At 36.1% G+C, this 25670-nt stretch overlaps 1 protein-coding gene across 26 annotated transcripts in view; it reads right to left on the reverse strand.

The window, feature by feature from the left end:
* The window catches only part of PCM1 (pericentriolar material 1), an 86940-nt gene that overhangs the window by 29161 nt on the left and 32109 nt on the right, over nt 1–25670 (reverse strand). For 16 of the 26 annotated variants that reach the window (XM_079779537.1, XM_079779529.1, XM_079779541.1 and 13 more), the window contains 14 exons: nt 25007–25180; nt 24462–24616; nt 24110–24345; nt 19689–19843; nt 19417–19546; nt 18041–18181; nt 17129–17319; nt 15637–15840; nt 13223–13442; nt 12969–13114; nt 12279–12469; nt 9463–9634; nt 7170–7525; nt 2096–2260 (listed from right to left, as the gene is read on the reverse strand). In XM_079779537.1, coding sequence (XP_079635663.1) covers nt 2096–2260; nt 7170–7525; nt 9463–9634; nt 12279–12469; nt 12969–13114; nt 13223–13442; nt 15637–15840; nt 17129–17319; nt 18041–18181; nt 19417–19546; nt 19689–19843; nt 24110–24345; nt 24462–24616; nt 25007–25180 — 2636 coding nt within the window. The remainder of the gene's footprint in view (nt 1–2095; nt 2261–7169; nt 7526–9462; nt 9635–12278; nt 12470–12968; nt 13115–13222; nt 13443–15636; nt 15841–17128; nt 17320–18040; nt 18182–19416; nt 19547–19688; nt 19844–24109; nt 24346–24461; nt 24617–25006; nt 25181–25670) is intronic. The other 10 variants (XM_079779542.1, XM_079779539.1, XM_079779528.1 and 7 more) reach the window with 3 other exon arrangements.

Genomic DNA, 25670 nt, shown 5'->3' on the forward strand with positions numbered 1-25670 from the left:
TGTTTGCCTGAACTGAAATGTTATCATATATGCTCTATTTAAAAATAATCTCATCAGAGAAAATATAAAACGACTTGCCATAAACTTCTATTAAAGTGCCTGATAGTGATCATAATAAACTTCTATCATTCACTTAGAAGTATACGCATCCAGGTGAACCTTTCACTTCTCCTTAGGGAGAGGAGGACTGTATACTTTAATACCAGCAGTCATATATGTTACTCTCTAATAATCATATAACAAAAACTGTTACATGCTGTTAAGAATTTTAGGGTGATGGTTAATACTAAAAAGTGTTTTTAGAAAGCATGTAAATACACACAAAGGTATATTTACACTATTCAAACATTTTTCAATTCACTAAAATTCAATCATTTTCTTTTAATAAGTGACAGTAAGATCTGACCAACAATCAATTTATGTAACTGATATCCTTTCAATTTAGTACCTTTACCTAACCTCCATCCAAACGTTTACTTTTGAAGACATCACTATTTGATAAAGATAGTGAAAGGAGATGAAAATTATAAAATTTTGCTAAAATTTCAGGGTCAGGACAATAAAATTGATATTTTTGCCAAAAAGAGACTTAACAGACCAGGATGAAAACTTCAGCTCTACCATTTCTAAGCAATATGACCTTAAGGAAGTCATTTAAAAAAAAAAAGTAATAAAAGTGATTACAAAAGTAATAAATACTATAAAATTTTAGAAAATATAGAAAAGTTTAAAGATGATAAAACCACTATTAACATTTTGATACATTTTTTTTGTGCTTTTGCATTCAGATTTTTGTTTAAACATAGTTGAAAAAAACAAAACATAGTTGAAATCATACAGTTCAAACAACAATAAATCTCAATTTATTTTTTCCCATTTGTTTCCTTAGGATGGATGCCTACAGTAGAATTACTGAGTTAAGGGCATGACTTTTTTTGATAAAAAACTGCGCCAGTTTATATTACTGGCCCTTTTTTGAGTGTTGTAAAAAAGTCAGATACCCTCTCTGACCATGTATACTCATCTACAAATGGAAATAAAAACAATTCACAGGATTATGAAGCTCAAATGAGATGAGTAATTTGTTAAATTTGTAAACAATGAAGCATAATACAAATGGTAGCTGCAATTATCATTTTCACTAAGGATCTTATTGGCAACTGAAAACGGACAGTCAATATTTACTACCTCCCTTCCTCTCCACATTTCTTTGAGATGTACTTATTCTTTATAGATTATGAAAGTACCAGTGCTTATTTAAACTAAAACAGTGGCAAATACATATGACTCCATTCATCCAATAAACACTTACTGAGTGACTGCCATGTGTCAGGTATCACACTAACATTTAACAAATATGAAAAGGCAGTATCTGTTGCCAAGGGACTCAAAAGGCGATACAGACACTTAAACAGGTAAATACCAGACAATGTGATACAGGCAACAAAAGAGGTTTACACAGGCTACAACAAAAACAAAGAAGAAGGGAAACCTATCCCAGCTTGCATTTAGATGCAAGTTCAGAGTTACAGAATTAAGATTTTATTTACGAGACCAGCAGAGGAAAGGGCTCTCACAAAGAGCAAAAAGGACTTGAGGCAGAAAAAAACAACTGCTGAGGTAACATACAGCATGACAGCTATAGGAACATTTCAGTTCTGTGCCACTAAAGGAGTAGGTTTAAGACAGGAGGTGATGAGAAATGAGACTGGAGAGGCAGGAAGGAATCTCTGCTGGACAGATATATTACATTATGGCATATGGACTTTCTCCTGCAGGCATGGTTTGAAGCAGGAAAATGGCATGATTGTTTATCTGAATTCTTATTCAGAGAAGATTTTCAGAATTTCAATTAGGATTTCCAAGTTAATGTTAACCATACTTTTCTGTCTAGAATTTTAGAAAAACAAGTCAAGAGCTAATATCATAACAACAATAAAAAAGTTCTGGTTTACATTTCTTGATATAAAAAAAATGTGTACTGTTCTACAGATAGAAAAGTGTGATAGACCAATTTTAAGACTTGTTTTAGTACAGCTTTTCAAATGTAAGATGAAGAAGTCCTTAAATTAAAGCAAACCAAAAAAGAACATACCTGAAGACATTTCTGCAGACCTACAACATTTTATTATTTTTTCCAGCTGCTCATGACTCTTTCTGCTGGACACTTTTGCTTGAACAGGCTCTTCAGTCTGGGCTGAATGTCTGTTCCTATTTTTGCAAGGTTCGCATGTGCTAGACATACTGGCACTTTCATACCCTTAAGTAAAAAAAGTGACAACTGTTATCAGTTGTAACTAATTCAAACTGAAAGGGAAACTGATTTCCATAGTGAACTAGTACAGGTAACTCAATTGAGCATGCTGTGAAGGCCTGGTATAAATAGAATATGAAAGAGTAAATGAAATGTCTTGGAGATATCTTTGCAATAATCTTTGGAAGCATGAGGTAACAGTAATATATTCTATCACTCATTGTCCTTTGATACCCATCTTAATGAGTATATCTAATATGACCCAAATTCTCTATTAGACTTTAAGTTAACAACTTTTCAGTATTAAAAAATACAAGAAAAAAAATTAGATCCAATCTATACAAAATGTCCAACACAGAGAAGAATAATGGGCACTAAATAGTCAAATATGCCTGCCTTCTTACTATACCTTTTATGTAATGACTTAGTCTAAAAAGTCTTGCCCACCCATAGGTTATACATATATTCTACTAAATTTTCCTTCTAAATTTCTTTTTTTTCTTTTAACATTTATTTTGGTATATGGCACAAGTAGGAATTCAACTTTATTTTGTTCCACATGAATAGTTGGTTATACATACCCCTTTGCCCAATTAATTAAATTTTAACCTTGCAACAGGATAGTGAAGACCCGGGGAGTGGGGGGGTAGGTGAAGAGGGAGGTAAGGACTGGGGAGGGTGGGGGGTGGGAGAGGGGACAAATGGGAGATATCTGTAATACTATCAACAATAAAAAATATATTTTAAAAAATGTAACCTTAGTTAACATATTAAATCTCCCTATTTATTGGGTTTTATTCCTGGGTATTCTGTCTATTCCAATGCCATTTTCATTCTTTTAGCCACAAAAGTTTTACAGTGTGTTTTAACAACTGGTAAGGCAAGTCCTGCCTAGCTTTCCTTGGCTATTCTTGGACATTTGTCCTTCCAGATAAGCCGTAAAAATTTTCCCCCCAATTTTGAAAACAATCTTTGGGGATTCAAAACAGAATCACATTGAAAGCATTTATTAATTTGAGAAGTAATATTTAATAACTTATTCATTCTCATCTAAGAGCATGGTTGTGTTTTTTACATTTGTTCATTCTTGTTTCGTGTTCTTCAAAAATATTTTATAATTTTTTACAAAACTAGGACTTTCCTTGTTAAATTTACTCCTAAGAAAAATTTCCTCCAGTAGTTTTGGATACTAAAATGAGAATATTTCCTCCCACTTCCATTTCTACTGGGTATTACTATAATAGAGAAAAATATTTACCAGTTACTTTAGGAGCTATTTTCCAGTATCCCTTGGGCTCTCAGAAATAGACTCAGATACAGAAAACCATTGCCAGAGTGGGGGAGGGTGGTGAGGAAGCTGGGTGAAAAGGGTGAAGGGATTAAGAAATACGAATTGGTAGTTACAGAATAGTCACAGAGATGTAAATTACAGCATAGAGAGTTTTCAACAACAGAAAGAGTTGCATGGATCTCCACAACCAAATGTTTCCCAAGAACCATAGAATTCTGATCTTTGCCCTAGACACTCTCAGAAAGAGCCAGCAGACCCTAAATAAAGCCTTGCTGCTTACAGCTTCCCAATCACAGCAGTTGCTCTGCTAACAACAAGTCCCCAATATATGGTTATTTTATCTCTGTGATATCTTATCTGGAGTCAACCTTCCCTTTCTATTTCTAAAGCCATTTTTCCAGTTAGGACTTCATCATCTCATATTTAGGTTCCTGGTTTCTTCATTGGTCTCTCTGACTAGTCTAGCCATGCTCATTCATTCTGTTCAAAACTTACAGGAAAAGAGCTCTCTTGGTTATGTTTGACCTTCACAGAATTTATGAAATTAAGCTTCTAACTACTATTACTGAATAAAAAAGTGCTGAATGAATTCTAATAGAAAATTAAAATATACACTATGTGGCATACACAAAATTCTCTTTGGGTAGCCCCAGTAGGCACTTCAAAGACAAACTCACACTCCAAAACAGCTGAAACTGGAAAGAAGTGTGCTATAATTAAAATGCTATAAAAAGATTAAACACACACACACACACACACACACACACACACACACACACACACACACACAACTATGGTGTTCTGAGTCCCAAATGAAAAACATCAAGGCTAGATTTCCAAAGGTATGATACTAGTGTGACTGAATTAGTTCTCTCTTGGGCACTTTAATAGTAATCCTCCAGGGAGAACAGGAGACTTAATGAAAATTAATAATACTTCAGAGGAACATTGGCTAAGTCAGCCAGAATAACAACACATGACATTCATTACTGTAAAAGTGTCATCCCCTATCCCACTTCATCACTCCTTCCCTTACACTCATTCTCTTTTTCTCAGCATGAGTGGCTGACATAGCTAGAAGAAACAGTACTTCTAGTTGTGTCCACTGTACGTAAACAGCTCAGCCATGGCACCGTGGGGACCCTGCATGTATCCACAAAAGCCTCACAGGAAAGTACTGAACTGCAGCTGACTCTAAGGCTTGGCTGAAGGCCTTATAATAATCCTCTTGGAACATGGAACACAAGAGTACGGGAGGCTTGTGAGAAGCTGCTATGTGGCCATTTTCACTCGCCTCCCCCTTTCCCCTCGAAAACTGTTGAGCGTTTTCCATCTTCTCCCTGATTCTGATGACATGACACCTTTCTGCTACCCCACGGGCACAACTCCATTCTACAGAGTGGCTTGGCTACAGCATAAGCATTGGCTCCTCAGCAATAGGTATCTACCACTCATGTATGTGATACTTGTCATCTAGCCCTTTTTCAGTGTTGCCCTTATGGTGTGTGGAATAAATGACATAGGGAACTGGCACCTTTAGCTACTTCTCCTTTCTCTATTTATATAAGTAATAAATTCTCTGAATCTAAAAAGGGCTGTTTCTTTACAGGCCGTGCCTAATGCTTAACATCTATTTCATCTCAATCTTCATTAATGAGTCATAGGAGGGGGAGAAGGGAAGAAATTAAAAGATTCAGGGATGGACAGAACCCAGAAGTCAGCACATTAACAATTCTACCCAATATTCCCAGAAAAAAAAAAGAGGAATATCTAAAATATATGCTCCTATTCTCTCTAATCATATCAAAAGAGGAAATGGGCCTGGTGGACTGTAACCATATTATGGGTCTGGTAACCAAATGATAGGTTTGATAACATCCAGCAAGGCAAGAAATCATGTTCAACTCACTAAGTGTGAATGTGAATTGAAGTTTAACCCTTTGCACTCGCTTGCTTTTTTCTCGATTCCTTTATTCTAATGCTAACCGTGTTGAGTCACACTCGACATCCGAGTGCAAAAGGTTAAAAGATAATCATCACATAATTTGTAATATCTTATTTCACATACAGTAAAATGCATCTTTACATATAAATAGTTTGTAAAGATTAAAATATACTACATCACAGGAAACAAAGTTAAACAAAGATTTAGCATGCCACTTCTGTAAGACTGTCAACATTTGCAAAAAATATCCACACAGTTCAGTCTAGTAAATCTGAGACAGCACAACTGTCTGTACTACATCTCTTAAGACAGCAACCAAGTCCCACCACACTGGTGTATTTGTCATCTCCTACTCCTACCCGTTCCTCTCATTTCTCCTTCCAGCTTTGTTCTGACTCTATACTTTCTTGTTTGGAATGCTTTCCAATCTTCTCTCCATCCACTCCACCTCCCTCACCACTTCCTTTACAGCAGAGTAAGCATTATTTTTTCTAAGAGATCATGGTTATTCCTGTGCCATCAAGAGAACAAAAGCAACATAAATTATGGCCTAGCTCAGTGTTTCTCAGATTTTATGTATATCTATACATATTAAGACATCCAAATCTTGCTAACATGCACATTGAAAAACAATGCGCATCCATTCAGTTGGTATCAAGAAGGGCCAAGAGTCTGCGTTTGTAATAAGCTTCTAATGATGCCATCTGCTCTCCATAACTCACAGTTTGAATACCAAGAACTTAGATGACTCACTTGATTTTGTTACATATTAGTTTGGTTGTGCTATTAAGTCTTTTATTTTTGTGAGGGTGCCTTACAGATGGGTCTTGATCAAATGTGAACACATGTTTTGGCAGGTATTTTTACACTTAAATATGAGAAAAGAGAGCATGTAGATCAGAATGTTAATCTTTGCCTTGAAGTAAAAAAGCTGCACAGCATATATAAAAAGCGTAATTCCTCAGAATAAAGTGGTTTCGAAAACACAAACACACCAGTATTTTGAGGGTAGGCAGACATGGCCACGTTTACCAAGGATCCTGTCAGACCCTGATACTCAAGAGTGTAGTCCACAGGCCACTACTGGCAATACATGGGAGCTTATTAGGAACGCACTTTCAGGTCCCTCCCCAGACCGAGTGTAACCTTCATTAAATTATTTAAAAATCATAGAAAAACGTTTAAAATCACAGAAAAGAAATTTAAAGTGACATGTAGTTAACACTATAAAGAGAACGTTTATATGATATTCAATGGCAAGATTCAATAAAATATGGGTTAATGTTAAACCTTATTAACTAAGGTTCAGGAAGGGTAAGAGCAAACTTGTTTTAAAAGCAGTTTCATCTATATGGTATTCAAAGATTGCAATAAATCATATCAAGGACCTAACCAGAAGCATGACTAAGTGCTGAATGTAGGACAAGATGTAATATTAAAATATAACAGTAAAACTTGAACTTTAGCAACTTTTAAATAACCTACAAGATTTGGAAAAAAATATCTTCTGAGTTCACAGTAAACACATATATAAGAAATATAAGAACCAAAAAAAAGAAGAAATGCAATGTTTATATCTAGAACAGTGCCCACCCATCTAACCATACTGAAATTAAATATGCCAGAATAAAGTCACCAACATTCACACTGATCAATATTCAACAAATTTAAATACTTACCACTATTTTTAATTCTGCTTTTCAGCTGAGCAGAATGCCTCTTCTTACTCTTTGATTTGGGAGTTTTGTCTTTAGATGCCAGGCTGGCCTGTGCAGATGCTTTTCTTGTCTTAAACGTTTTCGTTACTGTGGTTGGATCTACTGGATCAGGCATGCTGCTAAAGCTTTCTAAGGATTCTTCATCAAACTGGCGTCTTCTCATGCTGGTATCTAATTGATCTTTGCGATTACTATTTGTAGTTTTCTCCACAGACACTGCAAATCCAGTCTTGAATGGTTTTTCTACTTCACCTTCTTGGTCATATAACCATGGTGTCCTACTGTCTTCCACCTCCTCTGCGGGCTGCTTTTGATTCCTTACACCAAAGAAAATAAGCTTTTAGAGGGTACAATGATAGTTTCTGTGTTTATAAAAAACTCCAGATATAGTACTTAACTTATAGTTTACTAGATTTCAGTAAATAGTCAAAGGACTATAAAAATATTTTCACAAAATATGCATTAAGTATATAAATATTTTACAGTTTAGTGTTCTAAATGATCTAACTTCAATATTAAACCCTTCTCACTAGCAAAAGTCCCAAACCAAAGATCTAGCATTCGTAACAGAAAAGACTACAAAAGAAAACTCAAGAAAGGATGGGACATATAAGGAAAACACAAAAAACTTGGAGGAAGAGCTGAAGCAGAGTGTATGAAACATACATGGATCTGTGTCACTTACAGTAGTTCAACTAGAACCAGAATTTCGTAAAAACAATGGCCATGCAACTAGTAATTTCTTTCTCCACACATCAAGTATAGTTTAGTTCTATTGGTCCAGTGTCATTTTCAAATTTTACCTGCTAAACACTGGCATCCTTAATATTTTAATAGGTAGTCACTGGACATCTAATTTGAAAAAAAAGAGTCAAAACAAAGTTAAACAGGATTCCTCAGAATTTTTAATACGGCAATGTACTTTATAAAATATCTTAAAAGGGATCACAGTGAGATGTCCAAAACCTTTTATCACAGAACCTGACATAAACAACAGTGTTCCAGTCCTAAAAGCGTAATTTGGGAGACACTGATTTACTTATAGAGGTTAGACAAAGTTAGCCAACCTAGATTACAGGCCAAATTGAGCCTGCTGTTTCTTTGTATGGCCTGAGAGCTAATAGGATGTTTATATTCATACATGGTTGAAAAAATAAAATCAAAGGAGTAAAGTTTGTGACAATTATTAGTATATAAAATTTACGTTTTAGTGCCCATAAAGTGTTGCTGGAACACAGCCACTCATGTGTTTACATACTGTTATGGCTGCTTTTGTACAAAAATGGCAGAGATGAATCGGTACGAAAGGCACAGTAATATTTACTACCTAGCCCTTTACAGGAAAAGTTTTCTAACCCTAGCTCAAGATTATAATGTTCCACCTGACCTCTTATTATCTCCAGCCATTCAATTCAGGCAACCTATACTAGTTGAGATTTTGGGGAGGAGATTAGGTATAATCTGAAGTAGGTCAAATATCTAAAACCTTATTAAGATATCCATAGCCATCCTTTTTTACCACCAGTTATATATAAAATATGGATAATAATGAAGTAGGAACTTTACAGAAAGTAGGAACTTTATAGAAGGTAGGCTATTCACTAAAGCTTTGAAAAAATGTTTATTGCTTATTACGGAGATTCACTCAGCCATCATTTCTGAAAGACAACTGAACACTGTTAGACTCTTTTATAAAGCACCATGAGATTTAATGGAAAAAAATGGTTAGTACAGCTAAGAAAAGCAAAGTCAGAGAGGTCAATCATAGGACTCCTAGTTGAAGTGATACCATATATCACTACAACTTTCTTGTCTAAAGTTGTCTCTATAATAAAACAGTACTCAACATTACATTTGGGTAAGCCTTAGGAACTCATTCTTATCTGAATCAAAAGTGCCATCACTTTACAACTATCCTCTAGTAATTAATATTAGTTTTTACTGAAATCCGTGAACTTAAAGACAGATATCAAATCAAGCCCAAAAGATACTGTATGGGTAAGGTCTTATCCTTTCAAAATGAATCTCATAGGACACCCTGATCAAAACTCTGACCTGCTCTTGTACCAGGGCAGGTATATGCCTGAGACACATCTGGTGAGAGGTCAAACTTTCATAATCCCGACACTACCAGGACAAACAATCACAAACATACTCCCTACCTGTGTTTTCAAATTATATATAATTAAGTGTAATAAAAAAAAGATTAATGTGATCTATTAAACATAATGAATTATGTTTGCAATTGAGTTACCTTTGTTTTTCTGCTCCAATAGAAGAATTGCTTTCAAAAGGTTTTGGAAAGGCCATGTATTCTGTTTTCCCTGAAGAATTCTGGGCTAATGGTTGCTGTTGTTCAGTGGGTGTAGAAATATTCTGAGAAAAATCTCCACAATTAGAAGAAAATAAAGGGCTGAAATTCATACCTAGTAAATAAAAGCAATGGGTAAGATGACAATAAAGTACCTTTAGCCTTAATATGAAATAAGACAGTTTTTTTTTTCTTTTTCAGAGAGGAAGGAAGAGGTAGAGAGAGAAAGATAGAAACATCAATGATGAGAATCATTGATGGGCTGCCTCCCGCATGCCCCCCACTGGGGATCGAGCCTGCAACCCAGGTATATGCCCTTGGCCAGAATCGAACCTGGGACCCTTCAGCCCGCAGGCTGACGCTCTATCCACTGAGCAAACTGGCTAGGGCAAGACAGTTTTAATTAAATGTGCCATTCAGATTTACCAAAACAAGAAATTGTTCATTAAAAGAAACTAAGTCTTTTATTAAATCACAGTTTATAGCTCAGCCAACTCTGTTTCAGCATTAGTGATAAAAAAAAAAAAATGATCACATCCCCTTAAAAGGTAAGAATAAGAGTACCTAACATCAAATTATTACAGGGTGTCAGACTCTACTCTGCATGCAGACTCTATTCTGCATGTCCTTTCATTCAATGCTTAAAACAACACTATAAAATAGACGTAATCTTTGTTTTACCCATGAGGAAACAGACACAAAAGGCCTGTGCTGCTCTCCAGCCATATCAATTACTCTTACCTGCCATGGCCCTAAACAGCAGCCATACTTACTGACCTCTAAATTCCCTAAGTGATATACTGTTCCATTGCTTTGTAACTCTAAGTGGTTCCATTGATTAGAAAGCCCTTTCTTTCCCTTTTACTCCCTGGAAATAACTTCTATTCATTTTTTAGCTTAAATAACATATTTTTCTGGAAAAAATACATTTCCTGATGATCTATTGCCCCAAGTAAGAGTAGGTCACTCACCTCATTTGTATCTGCGGTACTGCACTAGGCATTTATTAACATCCTTAGCTTCCTCACTAGACTTAAAATTCATTAAAGCATTAGTTTTAACCATCTTTGAATCCAGTCATTTACTAGTATATAGTGTCTGGCACATAATGTGTGCAGAAAAACATCTGAATAAAAGCCTAAGCTGAATAAAATGAAATGTAAGCCTAAACTAAGCACTCACCTTTAGCCTAGCAGTATATCTCCCTGCCGAGACATGAAGCTCCTCTACAAGAACACTGTTATTCATCTTTACTTTATGTTTTACAGTGTCTGATGTACAGTAGCCACTGAATACATCAATTCCCTTTGTCCTTAATAGTTGTTAAATAACTCAAAGATATAAGACTTAGCAATCCTCTCTAATAAAATGGTAATATGCAAATTAACCATCACTCTGCTACATAAGCCACGCCCATCAGCCAAGCCACGCCCTCCAGCCAATCTGGGTGAGTATGCAAATTAATCCCATCCAAGATGGCTACAGCCAGAGAGCAAGGTTTCCCAGGTAACAGAACAAGCCAAGCTTTCCATAGCCGTTGCAGGCCTAAGCCTCCACTCAAGCTACAAAGTTTCAATTATAGAAGGTAAACAAATTCAAACAAATGGCGGCAGAATGGAGCTTGAGAGAGCAGGCCAGGGTTGCCGGCGGCAACAGGGGAAGCAAAGCTTTCCGCACACCCTGGCGGGGCTCACCCGCTTAAGGCAACTAAGTTTCAATTGTAGAAGGTGAATTAACTGCCACAGAAATGGCTGCCGCCCCGGAGGGAGCAGCAGGCTTGGCTCCACTCCAGGCTACAAAGATTCAATTGTAGAAGGAAAATAAATTCCAGATACCAGGGCCTCCCCTTGGGTTGCCAGGGGGCGTGGCCGGCCTGCAAACCACCACAGGCCCCTCGCTCAGGCCGCCCCACGCCCCAAGGGAACCCCCACCTGATCCGGGACGCCCTTCAGGGCAAACCAGCTGGCCCCCATCCCTGTACCAGGCCTCTATCCATCTAATAAAAGAGTAATATACAGATTGATCATCACTGCAACACACAATATAGCTGCCCCCATGTGGTCAAAGATCCTGCCCCCATGTGGACACAAGATGGCCAGCAGGAGAGGGCAGTTGGGAGGCACCCGGCCTGCAAGGGAGGGCAGTTGAGAGGGACCAGGCTTGCAAGGGAGGGCAGTTGGAGGTAATCAACCCTGCAGGAGAGGGCAGTTAGGGGTGACCAGGCTGGCAGAGGAGGGAAGTTGGGGGCAAACAGGCTGGCAGGGGAGCAGTTAAGCATCAACCAGGCTGGCAACGGAGTGGTTAGGGGGTGATCAGGCTGGCAGGCAGAAGTGGTTAGGGGCAATCAGGAAGGCAGGCAGGCAAGCAGTTGGGAGCCAGCAGTCCTGGATTGTGAGAGGGATGTCCGACTGCCCGTTTAGGCCCGATCCTGGTGGGATCGGGCCTAAACGGGCAGTCGGACATCCCTCCAGGAGTCCCAGATTGGAGAGGGTACAGGCTGGGCTGAGGGACAACCCCCGCCGCGCACGAATTTCATGCACCGGGCTTCTAGTAATTCATAATTGTTTACTTAATTCCATTAGCAACCATAATAAACTTAAATTTTCACTATAAAGAATCAAAGTAGAGAAGAGTTTCTAACTTTCTTTGCAAGTATTTCCTACCAGTCCAAAAGAGACTGATAAATATCCATGCAACGGACAAACAATACTCTCAGACGCTTTTGTTCTTATTTTTCCATTAGGTTTTCAGTCACTTACCTGGTGCAAATGATGAAAAATTAGTAAACCCAGGTAGGTTAAACAGATTTACAGGCTGTGTTGGAAAGCTGAAAGGACAAAATAAACTGGGAGAAGGAGGGTGTGGTGCATTACTGCCTCTTTTCTTGCTTCCAGGTTTTTCTGGATGCTGATTTTGTTGGTGCATAAGTTCATTTAGCATTTGTTTCAATCTATAAAAATTTAAAAAGATGGTAATTTAAAAATCAGTTATATTAACATCTACTTACAGTACATTCAGAACGAATATGTGTAAGAAGTGATTCATGCAAAACTGACTGACTACTCTGATACTCACTACAACAAATATTTGCTTGTCCTGCAGGCTTAATTCAATAACAGCCTTAGGATCAAAAACTGCACTTAGCATTTCTATTAGATAGTAGATATAATTATAAGAAACTCTTTTTCTTGTCTGCTGCTTTACTGAGGTATGTTACACACCATATAATTCACCTAATGTAAGTGTATAAAATTTTATAAACATAAGACAAGTCCACAATATTAAAGGTGAATATTGCGCAAATCACTGCTTATAAAATTCTCAGGTGACAGAGAATATTTGCATCTATAATTTGGCTCATGCCCTTTGTCCCAGAAGGTAACTGCAATACCCCTGCTCAGCTTTAGCACTTACTGTAAGAGTTTCACTGTTTCCAAGAAACTGATTACCTTTGTACATTATTCTGTTGCCATGTCAGCTGAGTGTAGCACTGGTTCAACTGGTGCATTATAAGGTGCACTTGAGGAGATGCAACATTGCTGGGCATAACACTGTAGGGACCTGTGAGGAGAGTTTGGAGCAGACAAGATAGAGCCTATGGGAAAAAAAAAATATTTCGTAATATTTTACTAATGACTTGAGAAAAGTGTGGACTGCTTCAAAAACAAGATAAAAAATTTTTTACTTTCATAGTGAACTTTACCTGCTGGTCTTGCATCAAAGTCTGACAAATACTGACACTGAAATCAAGCTGTTTCTTTAGCTGATTAATTTGTTCTTGCCATTGTTCTTTCTCTTCTACATACGAGAGTTCTGACACCCAACGAAGGTTTTCCTGACGTTGCATGCTGATATTCTGTTGTCTTGTCTTGGCTAATGGACGACAATTTCCATCTTCTGGAAAACGGCGATTATTCTTCCATCTAATACAAGATTTAAAGCATTAGGTCATCATATATAATTACTTCGTTTTTAAAATCTGGCAACAAACCACAGGCCAGTATTCTCTTTTTAAGTTAAAGAACTCAAAAAGCATGAAAAATAAAGGGGATAAAGATTCTAGGTTTTTAGCCTTATACAATTATCATATTTTACTCTTTTCCAGTGTTTTTCACTTATGTCTTAAACAGAAGTGTCCATATTAATTCTGTATAAAATATACATATATTTTATATAAAAATATATCACAAGCATTTTTCCATTCTTCATGTTATAAGCTTAGCCACAATACAACATCAGGTGGAATTACTTCACCATCTTTTACTCATCAAACATTTTTCACTATTGTAAATAACAATATAATGAGTATCTTTGTACAGACTTTTTTCACTATGATTTTTATTTATTTTTTATTTTTAAAATATATTTTTATTGATTTCAGAGAGGAAGGAAGAGGGAGTGAGAAACACCAATGATGAGCTGGAGGAGGAGGAGGAGGAGGAGGAGGAGGGTGGGGGAGGGGGAGGAGGAAGAGGAGGAGGAGGAGGAGGAGGAGGAAGAAGAAGAGGAAGAGGAAGAGGAAGAGAAAGAGGAAGAAGAAGAAGAACTCATAGACAGACAACAGCATGGTGATTACCAGAGGGAAAGGGGGCTTGGGTGAGGTAGAAGAAAGTATAGGGAGCATAAATGGTGATGGAAGGAGACTTGACATGGAGTGGTGAATACACAATACAATATACAGATAATATATTACAGAATTATACAAATAGAGCTACCATACGACCAAGCAATCCCTCTCCTGGGTATATACCCGAAAAACTCGAAATCATGTATTCACAAAGATATATGCACCCCTATGTTCACTGCATCATCATTCACGGTGGCCAAGACATAGAAACAACCAAAGTGTCCCGCAATAGAAGAATGGACAAAGAAGACATGGTACATATACACAATGGAATATTATTCAGCCAAAATGATGAAATACTGCCATTTGCAGTAACATGGATAGACCTTGATAACATTATGCTAAGTGAAATGAGTCAGTTAGAAAAAGCTAAGAACGATATGATTTCAATCATGTGGGAGATAAAACTGAAACTCGTGAACACGAACAGCAGTGTGGTGATCACCAGAGGGAAGGGATAGAGGGAGAGAAGGAAAGGGGTCCTAATATAAGGTGACAGGAGAAGATTTGACTTTGGATGGTGGGCACATGATCAAGATACAGATTTTGTAACACAGAAATCCATACCTAAAACCTGTATGTTCATGTTGACCAATGTCACCCCAATCAATTTAATAAATACTTAAAAAATAAAAATTTAAAATAGAATTATACACATAAAACTCCCAATAAATTCAATTAAAAAATATTTGTCCCAGGTTTCCAGCAAAGCTCCTATAACTCTTGGCATTCCCTGAGTATCCTGTGTTTTTCATAAAGTGTCCCTTTCCAGCATATCTGAGTTTCTGCTAATACCTCTTGGCAGGCCCGAGGTAGCTTCATGAGGGGACCTGATGGCCAGGAAAACCAGCCAGGCGACTACAGAAGTTGGAACTTTCAGCCCTATTTCCCAAACTCCAAGGACGATAGAGGAGGGGCCAGTAATTAAGCTGGATTGTCTATAGCCAATGATTTAATCAACTAAGCCTGTGAAATGAAGCCTCCATTAAACCACTAAACAAAGCACTGGTTAGCTGAGCTTCTGGATTGGTGAACACACTGGAGTGCAGGGAGGATGGTGCATCCAGAGAGGGCACTGAAGCTCTGCAACCCCATCCCTCAAACCTTGCCCTATAAATCTCTTCCATTTGGCTGGTCCTGAGTTGTATCCTTCATAATAAACCAATACATGTAAGCATTTTCCTAAGTTCTGTGAGTTGTTTTAGGAAATTACGAAACCTGAAGAGGGGTTGTGGGAACCCCCAAATTAGTAGCCATGTCAGACAGAAAGGTCGGTTCCCTGGGGACTTATGACTGGCATCAGAAGTGACAGCAGTCTTGGCAGACTGAACACCTTAACTTGTGGAGTCTGCCCTAACTCCAACTAGTTAAGTGTCAGAACTGAACTATACTGTAGGATCCCCCGTCGGTTCAGGGAATCAAAGAATTTCTTGGTGTCAGAAAAACCTGAAACTCTTCAAATCAAGCGAAGAATTAAAACAGAAACTAACCTATTTTTAGTTTCCTTTACACTGTAAGAGTTATGATTCATGCTGTTAGGAGAATACAGAGAAAAGTTATCATTGGAACTGGCATCTTGCTCTTCTTCTTCCTCCTCTTCATCTGTCCGAACAACTCCTTCAGAAAGGTAACCATCTTCATCTCCTTCTTCATCTAGTGCACACTGGGTAGAACCTCCCCAAGTTGCCATTGTTCTAGAGATTAAGAGACAAAAAAACCAAGAGATCATTCTGGAGATGAGCTAAATACTTTACCACCATGTGCCAGACACTGTACCAAATATATATGTACATGCACATGTGCGTGTGTGTATATAAAATCTCATTTAATCTTAGTAACTATGATATGAGTAGTATTCTAAATTATATATGGAATATATTTCCTCTGCCTTCCATAAAACAATTCTTCCAATTAAAACAGTAATAATATCCTCTGATATTTTTTCCTAAACTAAACCTTTCTCAACTTTCCTTTCCTTGTGAATGACAGTTTTCTAGATCAATACCATTCTTGTCCAATACCATTCTCTGAACAGTAGTGATGATCTATATCTGTGCTGTCCAACACAGTTGCCACTAGGTACACATAACCAAGGAACACTTAAAATATGGCTGACGTAATTGAGAAAATGTTTATTTTATTTAATTTTAACTTAGTTACCTCTATACTCTATCTAGTGACTGTCATATTGGGTACTACAATTCTAGAACCTATACTCTAAAATCTAGATGCTTATCAAAGCTATCCAAAGAACTTGAAGTATAAATGTGTGGTATTCAGAACAGAATAAAATACTAAAGATGTAGTTTGATCACTAAATATGTATGGGGACTCCACGAATAAAAAAAGTTCTTCTAAGAGGAAGAAGAGTTAGGCTTGGTGCAATGTTCCAGAAATGCCATCTGAAAATATCAAAATGTAAAGTCACAACACATTTGAATTCCAAATTTTAGATCTGAACACTACTATTCAGATAGTAATTGACTGATATTAAAGATGACCAAGTCTTTTAGAAATATTCTTGATATGAAAATTTCAAATTTAAATCCTAAAAACTAAATGTCTTATATAATAAAATGTTTTAAGATCCTTAGGAACCTTACAAATAGCAGATACTCAATTTAAGTTAAAAAAAGTGCTTATTTCTGGCCTGATGGAATAGCACTAGAAAGTATCAAGGTTAAAGCTTAACTAAGTTTTCTTTTTATACGCTTAAAACTTAACTAAGAAAATAAAGGTCATACACTCAAGAAAATCTAGACCACCATTTGATTAAGAGTCTTAGTAATTTTTTAAAAAGTTGATCCTATGAGAACTTTGAACAGAAAGTAACTCAACTTAGTGAAACTGAGGCTCAAAGGTGATACTTAAATACTATCCTCACTGCCACAGCAAATTTGTACTGTGACGCAGAAGGAAACAAGGTTGCCTATCCTACAAGCCGCAGGTAGATGTTAAAAAAGTGATTTAAACAACTCTTACTTGTCTGTTCTACTTTGTTGAGGAGTGCACAGGTTTTCAGATCCATCACTTCTCAGTGAAACAGCCACTGGAGATACAGTTTCAGCTATACCTTGCCTCCTCTGATGTTCAGCCATCAGAGCTTCAAGCTGCTTTCTTCTCTGTCGCAGCTCTTCCCTTAAAATTTCATGTCTTCGCATTTCTGACCATAGCTATTAATTTAAAAATTAGAGCAAAGATAAAGTAATTGCATTTCTCTTCCCCTTAAAGGACAACAGGCTAATACTACTGTCAATACCAACAAATACTTCTATTCTCACTCTATTCTTTTTACACTGAAATATTCATGAAGGTTAAAAATAATGTTAATGATAAATAAGAAAAATTAGGCAATCATTAATTCTTAAAGAAAACAAATAGCACCCAAATACAAACTATTTAGAAAAAGTTGTTTCCTACAAATCACATATAAATGAAAGAAAATACCAAAGGATAGGTCTAACTGAAATTATTGCTATTTGTTGCAACTATCCTTTACATATAATTCTACCAAATATTTGCTACTAAAGATCAAGACTATTTTGAAGAGATCCTAACTTAATTACTTTTTGGGAAAAAAATATTTCCTCCCCAAGCTAAAAGACACAAACAGGCTACATTTAAAAACATGTTTCACAGATATTGTTTCCTCCTTAAGTTGTGACTTATACAGCATGGGGAATATATAGTCAATAATGCTGTAACAACTATGTATAGTGTCAGATGGGTACTAGACTTACCAGGGTGATTACTTCATAAGGTATATAAATGTCTAATAAACTATGTTATACACCTGAAACTAATATAATATTGTATTCAACTGTACTTGGAAAATAAATTTTAAAACAATATGTGACTTAAGACTCAAGAACAACAGGGTACATTATACAATACCTCATTATTTACTACTGAAGAATCGTCAGGCTCAAAAGCAGATTTGCTTGCATTGGTTTCATTTTCATTAACGGTTGGGGTTGAAGTAACAGCTGGCATATATTTTTTTGTGGGACAATTACCTGTACTAGTGGTTGTCAGCTAAAAAAAGGATTAGAAACATTATGAGGAATTAAAGCAATTATGTTAATTTCATAAAAACAGCTATTTTACTACTCCTCTAGGGTTCTAGTGACATATTTAATTTGTTGTTATCAGACCTCAACTGCTATCATGATTCAAAGAAAATCTGACATAATAAAACAAAGATAAAAGCACAGACTAAAGCTGATGAGTAGTAACCAACCTTCAGAAACAAGAGAGATAAGAGGTTGATAAAATGTTACTGTGGAAAATTTCATATACTCAACCCAACTCAGGTATGTATTCCTCTGGACATTGTTTAGATTGGGGACAAGGAAAAGGGGATTATAGTGGAAAAGGTAACAGTCTAGAAAATAAATTGTTACATTAGAAATATCATTTGATGTGTTTCCCTTCCTTTGAAAATAAAACCTGACTGAAGAATAAACTTAACCAATAAATTTTAGGGAGAAAAAAAAAAATCTCAAAAAGAATTGGTATTTCCTTCCCATATTAACCCTACCCCTATTACCTGACATGGTCAAAGACTGTTCATTCTCTGTTCAATATCAAAGACCTAAGCATGGGATACTATTAATAAACAAAGGTATATATAGTTAATATTCAAACTAAAAATAAAACATTTTAATTTCCTTAGATAACACATGATAGCTTAAGAGCTTTATTATATAATTTTAGGCCAGTAAAGATGGCAATGCTAGTCCCTGACTGCAAAGCTGAAACAAGAATATTTTATTTTTTAATTCTTTATTGAAGGTTTGTAGAAAAACTACTCTTTGGGTTTTATTTAACTCATTTAAAAAATCTAATTAATTGCAAGATTTTCTGGTACATAGTCATAGTATGTGTGAGTATGGTTCATTTTCTTTCTTTCCGAGTCTTTGGCATTTTACTTCATCTTGATTTTTTTTCCCCACTAGTTAAGGCCTGACAATGTTGTAAAAAGTGATCTCTTTGAAGTTCAGTGGAACCTAGAAATGTGAATCCAGAGTATTTTAATAGTTATAGTCATGTTCTGAATCTCTAGCCAGCTAACCCAACAAGTGAAAGAGTGGAAATAATCTGTCAATTCCTTTGTGGTATCTTTCACAGTGTAGACATGTATCCCTAAAACAGTTAATTAGTTCAATCATTTCATTAATCATAAAATTAACAGAAATAAAGAGTACTTTCAATTGACACTGGGTTTTAGACATCTTTTTCAAATAGAAAGAGAGAAATTTCCTACTTACCTGTAGGTCAGGACATGCCTTTTGCAATGCTTGAATTTTCTCTTGAATCTTAATCAGTTTCTTTCTTTCTTCCTGCAACTGTTTGAGCTCTCTCTGTTGCTGCTGTAGTTTAGCTTCATAAAATTTCTCTCTATAATTAAATTGACATTATATTTTGGACTCCAGTAAATCTGATAACATTAAGCATGATGTAATACACTACACCCAGCCAAGTACTTTCTCTAAAACAGACACTAAATTTTTATTAAGTGAAGGCTATAAGCTTAACATACTTTGCCTTTTCATTTACTCCAGCGTCTTTCTGTGTTTTATTGGCATTTCCTCTATTGTTATTTGCATTTTGCTTGGTGCCTTCTTCTGCTGGGTAGAAATCATCCAAATGTGAAGTACTGGCAGAGATAACTCCTTGATCTGCTGCATCATCATCCTAAAAACACATCGTTATATTAAATAATCTTGATAAATCTAATTCATACCTTAGTAAATACCATTAGTCTGTCAAAGTTATATAAGAAAAATTAGAGAAGCAGAGAAAGTAGTAGAGAACACTGAAGTTCATTCTACCAATGGCAAGAAATGAAGTACTGAAACTAAAAATAGTATATTACATATCTGAGCTGCCTATTATCCAGTAATGATAAATATTAAGTTGCCTTTTGTTATTTTGACCAAATACTGAGCTATCAAGGAATATGAAGATAAAAAATATACTACTGGAACTGCAAATTCTTGAATATTAATTTTTCTTAAGATTTAACTTTTACAGTAACAATTCAAATAATCAATGCCCATTGTCACTTGCTTACATAAAACTTTCCCTTTCCTCACTGGCTTTTGTCTGCCAAACAAGTGCCAATGGCTTGCAAGACAAAAACTAATGAGAATATACCATTTCAAATTAGTAATCACCCGAAATACAACTGAAGTTACTATCTTCCTAACCGATCCATATTTTATTGAAATCAATGTACTTATTAAAAGATTTGGGGGGTAGTGCTCACAGCTCTTTTTGAATTTGTCTAGCAGTTCTTCCATTTTTTTTACCGGAAGGCCCTCAAAAAAAAAAAGGGGGTGTGGGGAATGGGTGGCCAGAGAGAGGTCAATGGGGAAAAAAGGAGACATATGTAATACTTTAAACAATGAAGAATTAAAAAAAAAAAAAAGGTTTGGGGTGAACTATTGCATTTTCTTAAAAATATTTAGTCCTAGCCCAGCGAGTGTTGGTCAGTGGTTAGCATCGACCTATGAACTAGGAAGTCATGGTTCAATTCCAGGTCAGGGCACACTGATGAGTCTGTATCTCTCTATCTCTCCCTTCCTCATTGAAATCAATAAAAGTATATTAAAAATTTTTAACTCTATATATTTTATATTTACTCATGCTTTCTCAGAAGCCCTCAACTAAAACTTTAACCTTTGCAAACATCATTCTAATAAAACCTTAAAAAGTTAGAGATAACTTAGTTATAAAACCGCCTAATCAATTTTAAGTTTAGAGATGGTGTTATTCTGGTCTTTGCAATCTAAAAACTAACCTAATTCATTACTATTATGGAGAGAAATATTAGAAAATAACTGGGTTGGGACTTGGGAATAAACAAACTAGATCATGAGACATTTTCTGATAATAAAAAGTGGAAAAATTAAAGTATGAGAAAAGATACAAAACAACTGCATGCTGTTTCAGATGGTAGTATGAAAGTGCCTGAACTGAAACGATATAACTCAAACACTAAAACAAAGAAGTATTGTGTTGACACACATTCATCAGACTAAGGAACTAAAAGAAATGGCCATCTGTAGACTCTTAAGACACATAAGGTTTCATAAGGGCCATGTATGTTGTCCAAGCTAATCTAATCAAGAAGCATAATACCTTTAGATGCTCATAACTATGTAACTACTGAGACTATCTCCTGAGTTTCTTGGGAAAGAGAATATAAGTAAAGATATAAGAACATGAAGAGTACCTTAGATAAAATAAGTAAAACTTACCATTTTTTCTTTTTTTATATATATACTAGAGGCCCAGTACATGAAAATTCATGCACTGGAGGGGGGTCCCTCAGCCCAGCCTGCCCCCACTCACAGTCTGGGAGCCCTCAGTGAAGGGAGGCGACCCGGCGATCAGGGGGAGGCAACACCCCATCACACCTCTGCTGCTGCCACTGCTGGCAGCACATGCCTCTGCCAGCCCTGGTTACCTGAGCCTCAAGCGGCCCTGGGCAGCTGGGCAGCCGCCATCTGAGGCTTGCCTGCGCCTTAAGCAGGCCCTGGGCAGCTGGGGGACTCCAGAGGCAGGCGCCCTGGAAGGGCTGAGGGGACTGGGTTCCTCCATCTTCGAGGGCGGGACAGCCAATTAGCATATTCCCTCCTTATTGGCTGTGAGCACCACCATCTTTAAGGGCGGACAGTCAGTTAGCATATTCTCTCCTTATTGGCTGTGGGTGCCTCCATTTTGCGACGGTGTGAGGGTCAATTAGCATATTCCCGCTTTATTACATACGATTTTCAATTGATTTTTTAAAGAGAGTGGAAGTGAGAGGGAGAGAGAAACATAGATGTGAAAGAGAAACATTGATATTCATTAATTGCCTCCCATATGCACCACAACCTGGGTATGTGCCCTAACTGGAATCGAACCAGCAACCTTCCAATGCATAGGACCACACTCAACCAACTGAGCCACACTGCCAGGACCAATCATTTTTTTCAATTGCTCTCTTTCAGAAGGAGACCCCTTATTCCCTCTGGGTTGCAGTTTCCTCGTTTCTCATATGTATTTTAGGTCCTAGGAACTCCCTAAAGCAAAAGATCTCGATTCAACATAAGCCTGAAATTAAGCTGGTTCATCTATAAGCCACCAAGTTATTTATCATTTCTGCTCTGTTATTCCCACTTTGGGTAATACATCTGAAGACAGAAATCTTATAAAAAAGGGAAAGTAACTAACAAGTACAATGATATGTAAGAAAGCACAACCTATTATTATTTGCTTTAGAAGCTGTTTTATTTTTTTCTAATGGTAATACTGTCATATAATCAAAGTTCAAAAAAGTAAAAAAGACATTTAGAAAAGTCTTCTTTCCATCTCTGTCCCCAACTGACTCCTTTCTCCATATGTAAACAATGTTATCAGTTTATGTACCCCACACCTATAATTTGTATAAGCAAAAATATTTACATGTGTATATACACACTTATATGTGTTTGTATACATGTGTTTACACAAAAGCCTTTCTTATATTAGGGAAAACTTGGAAAAAGCCAAAAACCAATTCCAATAATGGTTAAACAAGCTATAGTGTATCAATATAAAAAATGTAATCAAGGGTAGGAGAAAAAGGACTCATACACCACTGCTTAGATATCAATTAATAGAGTCACTTTGGAGAGCAGTTAAGCGGTGTCCATTAAAATTGATATGTGCATAAAATCTAACATAGCAGCCCTAACCGGTTTGGCTCAGTGGATAGAGCGTCTACCTGCTGACTGAAGGGTCCCAGGTTCGATTCCGGTCAAGGGAATGTACCTTAGTTGTGGGCACATCCCCAGTAGGGGGTGTGCAGGAGGCGGCTGATTGATGTTTCTCATTGATGTTTATAACTCTCTATCCCTCTCCCTTCCTCTCTATAAAAAAAAATCAATAAAATATATTTTTAACAAAATCTAACATAGCAATTCCATTTCTTGTACGCTCTTAAAAAACACAAATGCAGTCAGTGGCTCAGTTAGTTGGAATATCATCCTATATACCGAAAAGGTTGAAGGGGTTTGATTCCCAGTCAGGCGCATATGGGAGGCAACTTATCAATCTCAATCACTCTCTCTCTCTCTCACTCAAAAATCAATAAAAAAAATACATATTCTTGGAATGCACAAAGAGAACTGGGCAAGAATATTCACTGGAATTTTCCAAGTAGTAAAAAACTGGAAACAACAAAAGTATCTATCAGTAGGAGTCAGATTAACTAAATTAAGGTCTGTTAATACTACAGAAAACTCTGTTGCAGCTAATAAGAGTTGTATTTAATATATACCACAAACACACACATACATATGCAGTATGATTTATATTTTATAATTATTTTTCTATATAATATTTCATAATTATTTATCTATAATTATATAGGACTATATATGCTAATATGAAAAGTTCTCCAAGACATTGTGAAGTGGGAAAAAAAGCAAACTGTAAGTAATACTTATATGTAGAATCTAAAAAACAAAATAAAAGAACAAATAAAACAGAAATGAACTCACAGATACAGAGAACAAACTGATTGTCACCAGATAGGAGGGAGGTTGGGGTCATGGGTGAAAAGGATTAAAAAGTGCAGATTGGCAGTTACAAAAATAGTCACAATATAAATAAAGTACAGCATAGGAAATATAGTCAATAATATTGTAATAATCACGTATAATATTAGATGGGTACTACGCTTATCGAGCTGATCACTTCATAAAATGTCTAATCACTATTCTGTACATTTGAAACTAATATAATATTGTATATCAACTGTAGTTGAAAAATAAATTTAAGTGCTAAGCATGTAAAGCTGGCATATAGCAAGAACTTAATACATAAATATGTACTAGTATAACTGTTATGTAATTGTCAAAATACATAAATTTTACCTTATAAGACTGTACTATTTGACAAGCAGTTTTTTAAAAACCAAGCAGTACTTGCCTGTACCATAGCAACAAGATCTTGTAATTGCCTAAGTTTCTGTTTTGCAGCCATAAGTCTATTGATCTTCTGTTCAAATTCAGCATCCTCTGGAGCCTCGTCAGCCACACTGCTCCTGTGACTAGACAATGAAGCTCCACTAGCAGCCTCATCTTCTGCTTCTTCCTCCTCCTCATCATCTTCACCTTGTGCAACATGAACCCCCTGTTCTCCTTCTCTATTATATCGACAATCTGCTGAAAACAGGTATCATTGAAATCCATAATTTCATAAACTTAAGAGTACTAATGAAAGAAAATCTACTTCCCAAAAACAATATGGCAAACATTTCTGTGAGTAGAGTCAATCGTACCTAAAGGAGGCATGTTTAAAGCCCTTATGTTGGCCGCAGATCTGTTGTTAATTTCACAATTAGAATGAACTGATCTGCCATCTCTGTTATTAGAAACACACTGTGCATTGGAATTACTGTTTACTTCATTCCAGGTGGCAGCTACTTGGGGATTTCTAAAAAAAAGAAAACAGCTTAGTTATTTAAGGTAAAAATAATAACAACAATAACCAAGGTTTAGAACTGCTGATAAAATACTTCCAAACTATGAACGTCATTGGCTTTTCCACATTTAAATTCATACTATAAATAATTGGCACTTGCTTTTCATTAACTTCTGCAATTTAGAAACTTAAAACATTTGAAAAATCACAATTATATCTAAAATTAAAGAGGTAGAAAAATGCTAATTTAGATACTTCTTATAATTTACTTGCATTTGATCTAACAAATAGCAAACTTACTCAACTACTATACTCAACTCTTCCCTATTTTGTACACAGACCAATTAAGATTACACTGACCAAAACAGCAGACTTACAGGAGAAAAGTCAAAAAGTTCTTACCGAATGTTAGTAACAGGCTCAGAATTTTCATGCTCAGAATCATATTCTGACTCTTCAGTTTCTTCATCTTTTGTGTTTTCATTTACAGCATCTGTCATCATATCTGATGTTTGTTCATAATAATGAACTAATTCTCTTAGTTCATTCAATCTCTTTCGAACTTCATTTAACTTCCTGATAAACAGCATATATATATATAATATTAATAACTATTTTAGCAAAGTAAAGCATGCATTATTTTCATGTAATAGCAGCCAACACAAACAAAACTTAAGTCTAGTCAAATATCCAGGGGCTATGACTGTAAGTAATTTAATTTCAAGTATAGTCTACTCAAAATCTCAGCTTTATTTTTTTCATGCTGTATTAGGGACAAAAGCATATTAAAGAGTTCCAAGTGTTCATTTTAAGCAGGTATGGATGTTAACAGCTTAAAATGCAATGTCAGAAATATTCCTAGATTTCTTAATATGTATCTAAAATGAGAAGTACAAAATACTCAATTTGAATACTAGCTCTCAGGCAAATCAGGTATGCAGGCATTATTGAGCATTTGTAGATGGTTCCTATAACATAGAAATCTATAAAGTATGTCATATGTTTACCAAAAAATGACTAGCTTATGTTTTTATTAAGTGCCAAGAGGCACGCCAATGCTTTTTCA

This window comes from Cnephaeus nilssonii (assembly GCF_951640355.1).
Source record: "Cnephaeus nilssonii genome assembly, chromosome: 8".
NCBI lineage: Eukaryota > Metazoa > Chordata > Mammalia > Chiroptera > Vespertilionidae > Cnephaeus > Cnephaeus nilssonii.